Below are 8,230 nucleotides of genomic sequence, written 5' to 3'. Positions count from 1 at the left end.
GAGGCCGTGGTATTCAAGTGTTTGTTTTTTAATATATTTCATAGAAAGTTCACATGAAAAACACCTGGATCAAAAAGTTCTGGTAATCACCAGAAGCTAGAACCAACCAGACAAAGGTTCCAGAGAATCAGCTGATGCTCTCCTAGTGTAATTCATTCACTGTCATATTTCGGCCGGACCCCATCCTAGATGTTGTGGGACAAGAGGTGGGGTTCACCATGGACAGGTCACCAATCTGTTGCTGAGAGACAACTGTGCACACCTACAGCCAATGAACCTAGCATGCATGTCTTTGTGGCAGGAAGCATGTCTTCTTTCAAGAAGTTTCTGTATCCAGGTTCTGTACAGTGCTGGTGTTAGACACGGAACATGCTGTGAATACTGACAGTGGGTAAAAGTATACGACAGACGAATTCCCATACGTCTGTTTGGAAATGTTTAATGATTGTCCAAATCCTGGACACTTCAGCGAGTGGTCAGCAGCTATGCAGCCTGTGTCCGGTGGGCGGCGGTATAGAGACGCTAAGCTTGTTAAGCGTCGTAGCTAAAGAAGACGCGAGGCGGGGAAGAAGAAAGAAACAGGACGTTGTGTTAAATCTGAGAATGTGCAGATTGCTGAAGATGAATAAACCTCTTTAGTTTCTGTCACGTCCCAATTATCAGACCGTGTGTCTGCTCGACAAACCGACTGAGAGTGCAGGCTGCCGATCCTCCGCTGGGTAAGACTGATAGCCTTCACGATATGGCGACTTTTGTTTACTGCCGGCCAGAGCTAGCTTACTTTAGGTTCGCCAAGCAGCTACTGGTACGAGTAGTGTTTCAGTGAGGTCGCTTTCTGTTGAATATACTTATGTTTAGTCTTCTCGCTGTTACCATTAGCGGCTCTTTCAGCCCTTGTTAGCCGGGTAGCAGCAGCTACTCTGGGTTCCGCTCAGAGAAGTGAAGCCCAGTGAGTTTTCGTCCGGTTCAGATGGTAACTGAAAGGCATTCTTCCATTTTACGTTTAAATCTTCTCAGTCTGCCTGTTTTCAGACTATTTATGTAGCTGGCAGATAAAAGTCGAGACACAGCTGTTGGTCTTCATGTTCAGGCCACACGTCTGTGCACAGGAGGGGCTCACAGGGCTGAACTACATCTTTATGTTCAGAATACTGAAAGGTGGAGCTCGGAAGAGTCAAAGTCTTTCAGTTATTTTTAATTTGAAGAGTGGCGCTGCTTTCAAAAAGTTCTGTTTTTTGTTGTAATACCTGCACCGATTTTTCTGAATCACGGCATATGCCCTCCATACTTTAATAACGCTCATATAAAAAGACTAATACTAAGGTTGAAATTAAACTAAAGTAACTGAAACGAAACGTTTACAACCAATAAAACTGAAGCGAGCAAGCCCGCTCTCCAAATTAAACTGGATTAAAAGGTCCAAATGAAAACTAACTATAAAGTACAACATTATGACTGATCCACAGAATTATAACTCAAAATGATCAGAAGACCTCATAACCTGCCTACACTGAACCAGGGGGAGCCCTTTTCCACCTTATGACACAGCATCTGATTCAGTGTCCCACAGCCATCAACAGCATTCGCTCATGTTTGCTTTGTGATCCTCGCTGCCTCTCTAAAGGAAGAGTTCCACTTACTGGGCCAGTTTTAACCTGTTATTTTAACTAAATTCTCACCAGGTGGGACCTTAAAAATTACCACAAAGGTTCTTGTTGATAATGTCATTTTTATTTTTAATCCTTTTGTACCAGAGCAGGGATCGGGCTAAGGGCGGCAGTATAGCCTCTGTACTGCTCTATCGCTGCCCGTGGTTAAGGCGCAGGACGCCTCAGATAATACCACCACATGAGAGCTGATATTGGAAGAGAAGAAGTCGCAACTGGAAGCAAGGACTTTGCAAACTTTTTAAACTGTTCCCCTTTAACTCCTGAGCTGGAATATCATTAAAATGGTAATAAAAACCAACACGATCGTATCTTCAACCCGGCTGCAGTGGCCATGGCGCAACGTGCCAGGTTACAAAAGTCAAGAGGTCGAAGCACCAGCTGATGTCACGTCACGCTCTGTGTACAGTGAGCATAAAAACACCATATCACACAGTCCCACCCATTACCCCTGGAAACGCCCTGTGCCAGAGAAATGCATAAATGTTCATTTTAAAAAAGTTTTCAATTTCAGTTCAATTCTGTTTTATTTCTAAAACACCAAATCACAACAACAGCTTCGTGTTGTGGGTAAAGACCCAACAGTCACACAAAGGACGTAGTTGCCATCCTGGAAACCACGAGTGAGCCTGCAGCCTGAGAGCAAAGGGCTCTATCAGGCTCAGACGGTACTGTCAGGTTTTCAAGTTGAGATCCGCTCTGATCATTCAAGACCTTGTATGTGAGGATCAGGATTTTAAATTCAGCACTGAATTTAACAGGAAGCCAGTATGAGAAGGGTGCGCTCCCTTTCTAGTCCCGGTCAGTACTCTTAGTACAGCTTTTTGGATCAGCTGAAGACTTTTCAGATAATAACGAATTACAGTACTCCACCCTGGAAGTAATTAAATCCTATGAGGCAGCATGGTGGTGCACTGTTGCCTCACAGAAGGAACATCCTGGGAACCAGCACCACCATTTCTGTGTGGAGTTTCACAGAATTCCTTTCAGCACCCAGCTGTTTATACTTCTGAAACCTGATTCATCTTGACTTTTATTAAAGCATTCGGTTTCTCTAGAAACTAATGCAACACGCGCTTCACGTTGGAAGTGCCTCTTTGCTGAATAAGGTAATGAAGGAGCCAGTGTAGTTTCGTATCTGTTGTTAAGAGAATCTGATCTAATCTTATTACAGCTGCCACGCAAACACATCTCAGGCACTCGGCTCGGTCTGGAACATTTCTTAACAAATTGATTGTTTGACTGCGATCCCACAAAAAGACTTCCTCAAATCCAAAGTCTTCCAGAGAGGCATGAATTCAACATTTCTGCAGACTTTCTCACTGCTAAGTCGATCAAGCTAATAAGCAGTGGCTGTCTTCACTGTTTCAGGTTCACCAGGCTCTCTGAAGTTTCTCCAGTCATCCACTCATCATGGTGGAGTACTACCAGGTTTTAGGAGTACGGAAGGATGCGTCTGCAGATGACATAAAGAAAGCGTGAGTTGAAGTTTTAAATGTGGTCCTAGCTGAGAACCTGCACAGAGATGCCATCGCCTGCAGTTTTCTCAGGCTGTGTCTGGTTATTTATTAATAAACTGCTGAAGGAGTTCAAGCTAACAGGTAAATGCTGCAGAGCTGCGTCACATCTGCACCACCTGGGAGCTGAATGAACTATCCTTTGTGAGAAGAGTCATAGTTTCCCCTCTGACATGTACATGAATAACGTGACGCGTAACATAGCGCTGTGCTGCGTGCTTCGAGGCTTCAGCTGGCACATGGCGGCACATTTCACTTTGAAATCTGGTCAGAAAATTCAGATCAGAAGTGCTCATGTTTTGCTCTTTTACGTCTGTACTTTTTCATTGATGGTAAAAGCCATGCTTTCATTGTTTTCACTGCAACAGCACCTTTTACTTCTGGTGTGCAGGTACAGAAAGCTGGCCCTGAGGTGGCACCCAGATAAAAACCCAGAGAACAAAGAGGAGGCTGAGAAGAAGTTCAAGGAGTTGTCGGAGGCTTATGAAGTCCTGTCTGATGGTTTGTATCACATCTGTGTGTGACGGTGTGTTTTCATTGAGGTTGACTCAGTGAAAACACACGACTGTCTCTTCGGTGATCCTTGTATTTCTGTATTGTATTTATTACTGTTCTCCCACAGTTTGTTTTCAGCTTTTGAAACTTGTCACTTTCCTGTTTTAGCAAACAAGAGGAGTATATATGATCGTTATGGCAAAGAGGGGCTGACAGGGAGCAACGGTGGAAGAGGTAAGCGTCTCTTTTTAAATGCACCTGTAACTTTGTTTGCTTGGTTTGAACACTGGCACGAGATCACATTTACAGCATTTTTACGATGTGATCGCGTTCACTTTAACATTTTCCATGGAGATTGTCAAATCGTGCACAGAGGGATGGAACTTCCAGTTCCCGTTATCAATTCCCTTCCACAGAATAATTCCATGCTGTGTTTCAAATGTTTGTGCATGTTGGAGGTGCTTCCCCTCTTTGTTGTGATCAGTGCTGGGCCCATCACTCAGTCATTACTGCACATATTACACACACTTTTCTTAAAAGTAATGCAGTACACTACTCATGCACTCTCATCCTTTTGTATAATAAAAATGAATGTCCACGCTGGAGACTGCGTCACTATTTCCCTCCAGCGACACACGAAATCAGCTGATCATAGCGAGAGTGCGAGACCTGATAAGCGGCATCGTTAGGCGGGCAGATTTAACGATTCCAAGGAATTGGAATTATTTTCCGGCTCCGGCCGGATGTACACTTTTAACATCACTTTTGACTGACTTGATGTTTCAGGGGCGCACTTCCACAATGGAGAGCATTTCCATGAACCTTTCACGTTCCGTAACCCAGAAGATGTTTTCAGGGAATTCTTTGGTGCCAGAGACCCGTTTGCAGACTTTTTTGGTAAGACCTCCGTTCAGCTGAACAAAGCTGCATCACTGAGTCTGTGACTGCGTCCAGCTTTGAGCTGCATGTTTGAAGACTTTGGGCCTCCTGCTGTGGTTCTCAGTTATTCTTGCGCTCTGACTCTTTCTCCTCTCAGGTGCAGATCCATTTAGTGATGACTCGTTTTTTGGTAGTGGCCGGCGGCACCAAAGCCGGGCAAGTCGTAGCCGGACAGGTGGCCCTTTTTTGGGGGGCTTTGGTTTCCCAGCCTTCGGTGCCGGCTTCTCCCCTTTTGACCCAGGTAAGCTGTTAGCCAGCGTAAAGCTCCCGCTGCTGCAGAGTGGCTCCAAAACTGTTGGCAACGTTGATCTTTTGCTTAAATGAATTAAACAGATCAACTTTTTACTTTTAGCCTTTGGTTCTTTTGGCTCCATGAGCGCCGTGGGTCATATCGGTCACATGGGTCACATGACAACAATGGGCAGTATGGGAGGAGGCGGCTTCACCTCTTTCTCATCAACCTCTTTTGGAGGAGGAGGTGGAGGAAGCATGGGCAACTTTCGATCTGTGTCTACCTCCACCAAGACCGTCAACGGCAGGAAGATCACTACTAAAAGGTACTGACCTGCCAGATAGCATGTGACAAAATCTTCACATAGCAGTGATGTGCATCGTACGGTTAACGTGTTCTTAGTTATCGTGCACAAATCTTTATTCCATCCTGTGGTGTCATCAGTGAGCTCAGCTTCCGTGTCGCCCAATTCTAAACCAAACAGTCGTGCGAACTTTAATGAGAGATGAACACAAATCACCGCGTCCTGGTGTAGCAACACAGTGAGGCCTTTCAATGCATCACTTGTCAGGGAAGCAGCTGTTTGAGCAGCTTTTCACAGGTTAAAAATGAAGCGAGAGCAGCTGGCCGACACCGATTCTCAGAGGAACGTCCTCAGCTGGATGTACTGTATGAAAACTGAATGCTTTTTAATCACAGCTGAGATCAGTCAGATTAGGCTGAAGGTTTCCTGGTATCAGCTTTGCAGACGTTGGTTGAGGTTTAGTACAGCGGCGATCTTGTAGTAATAGTCTCATCACATGGCAGCCATCTTTGTAATGTCCATGTGTTCCTGGTCTGTGAGCGGGAAGAAGCCCACAATCTTTATACTTACAGTCACTTTGATGTAAACAAACCGTTCGCGTTCTGTAACCCAGAAGATTTCCAGTGTTTCCAGTGCATGTAACCTGTTGTGTGGATGTCCAACAACATAACTGGCTCTATGTTTTCTGAGTTCTGTTCTGGACCCCTTGAGTGGCACGTTTGTCACTGATAGTTGTGAACTGCTGTGGAAATCGTATCAATCAGAAAAAGGTCTAAGCTTTCTGCCACAGGTTTTTCCTGACTGCTATCAGCACCGTGTACGGATGTTTGCATCGCAAAAGCCAGATGATCGGAGATGATATGAATAAATGCTTCATGCTTTCTGCCAGTTTAAGGTCGCCTTATTACTTACCATTATTTAACATTTTTTGTTTCTTACCTTTCCACAGAGTCACAGTTTCATCAGACGTGGCTTATTGCATTTTGAATCCCTGATGTTTATAAAATGATCTAAACGTGGTCTGATAGATGATGGATAATGAATGTTTTTGGACAGTCTTACTGTGAATTTAAAATCGAGACTTGGACCAGTCCTGTACATTTGTGCCTTTAACTCTTCACGGTGTTCCTGTGTGCAGGTTACACTTTCCATACAGGTGCTCACATTCACACAGTTTCTTTTTTTATTGGTTTAAATCAATTCCAACTTCTGCCTGCAAACGACACATCAAATCAGTGCATAGGACAAATGGATGGTTTCATTTCAAACTGAACCAACATGAACATGGGGTGGCTGTAGCAGGCGGTAGAGCCGGTCATCCACTGATCGGAAGCTTGGTGGTTCGATTCCTGGCAGTCTACATGCCAAATATCCTTGGGCAAGATACTAACCCCAAATGAATGTGTGTGAATGTTAGTTGTGTAAAGCGCTTTGAGTGCTCAGATGAGCAGAAAAGCGCTATATAAGAACCATTTACCATGAAACATTTGTCAAATTGCAACCTCGGAGTGGAAAAGATCCGTTGCTTGAATCGGTGTATAGAAGCAGCCAGAGGTGTTTCCGGTGTAATTTTCAGCACTTTGTTCAGTACAACAGCATCAAGAAGAAAGAGCCAAACACACTTTTGCCATTTAATTTGGAGGGAAGTTTCCAAAAAACCCAGTGTGCAAAAAAAACAGCTCTTTTTTTGAAGTGTAGGCAGGAGTTAAGGAGAGTAGGAAGGAAGTAGGAGGTGAGGCTTAGTTAGACTCATGTTTACACCGGCCTAATCATCATCTCAGCAACATCTCAGCAGACTAAACACTGCACCAGCAGACGAGCGGTACGAATGCTGCTCCCATTTACGTGTAAACGGATTTTCACGATTAAGATGGTGTAAATGCTCTCTGTTTCTGCAGAATTGTAGAGAACGGTCAGGAGAGAGTTGAGGTGGAAGAGGACGGCCGGCTACGCTCATTAACCATTAATGGCAAAGAGCAGCTGCTGCGACTGGAACACAAGTGAAGACACGCAAACATCCTCCACTGGAGACGTGTTACCTCAGTACCGAGATCCCAATAAAACTTGAGCTCACAGTGGAATAAACAAAGCAACAAAACAATGTAATAATAGCTGTGTTTCATTAGTTGGTTACTTACGTTGTGCTGTTCCATTCATGTCCTTCCCCTGCTGACTCTCATTTGTTAACCAACACTTTGACTCCAAGGGTTTTCTATGCATTTAGTTGTTGTCTATGAATCGAAGCCGTCCTTTATTTTTGCTCAGGGTGGTGTTATTTTAACGTTTGGGACCACAGTATTGTTTTGATGTTCTTCCCCATTTCAGTACTTTGAGCTTCGCGTCATCCACAACGAGGCGTGACTTTGCTCTTTCATCTGAATCGGAAAAAAAAAGATTCTCATTTCGAAACGTGGGTCAGAAGTTTCTATCCCAGCACCCCACGTTTATTGCGTGTCTAACCGATTCTTAATTTATTTATTTTTATTAAAAACACAATGCTGGTAGGATGTGTTTTGCAATTTTATATGTTCTAATACCTGTGTTTCTGTTTATTTAATGATGCATGTATACCTGTTGATGTCAAGTCTTAATGTCAAAGCTTTTGATGGAAGGCGTTCCATAAATGACAAATGAATATGGAAGGAATTTTGTGTACTTTGTAAACCAATAAATCTTGAGTTTCATCCTGTTTTCAGGATGTTGAAATATTCGCTGGCTCTGGCTTTAAGTTTTCAGGGATTTAGATGAACAGCTTCTGTTTCAGTGTCCATCGTGGTTAAAAACTCTTTATTTATTCAGTCTGTGTTGAAATGAATAGTTTCTCAGGTGTATCGGTCAGCAGTATTATAACGATTGTACCACCATGAAATAGTTTACAGTAGTTTAATTCCTTGCTTGCAGATTTAGTGATTTACTCGTCGTTACACAGGCCTGGATTACATCACATCTTCGGCCTGAGAACCGAGGAAAAATGAATCTTCCCATTGAACTTTGTGGTTTCCTTCCTCTTTGGAGCTAAAACAGGCCACACATTTAGTCTTAAACCTTAAAGGGGTATTAGTGACCGCAGTGAAAA

General features: G+C 43.7%; 1 protein-coding gene across 1 annotated transcript; it reads left to right on the top strand.

Annotated features, from left to right (window-relative positions):
• The first annotated feature begins 522 nt into the window (after positions 1-522).
• dnajb6a (DnaJ heat shock protein family (Hsp40) member B6a) lies at positions 523-7,864 on the top strand. The gene is made up of 8 exons (XM_080907486.1): positions 523-719; positions 3,039-3,145; positions 3,576-3,685; positions 3,848-3,913; positions 4,466-4,576; positions 4,716-4,859; positions 4,971-5,175; positions 7,053-7,864. The coding sequence occupies exons 2-8, from the start codon at positions 3,081-3,083 to the stop codon at positions 7,156-7,158; spliced, it is 807 nt and encodes a 268-aa protein (XP_080763612.1). The 5' UTR covers positions 523-719; positions 3,039-3,080; the 3' UTR covers positions 7,159-7,864.
• The last annotated feature ends 366 nt before the right edge of the window (positions 7,865-8,230 follow it).

This window comes from Rhamphochromis sp. 'chilingali' (genome assembly GCF_963969265.1).
Source record: "Rhamphochromis sp. 'chilingali' genome assembly, chromosome: 16".
NCBI classification, from domain to species: Eukaryota; Metazoa; Chordata; class Actinopteri; order Cichliformes; family Cichlidae; genus Rhamphochromis; species Rhamphochromis sp. 'chilingali'.
Note: the sequence above shows the minus strand (reverse complement) of the source record. Positions and strands in the feature narration are given on the sequence as shown.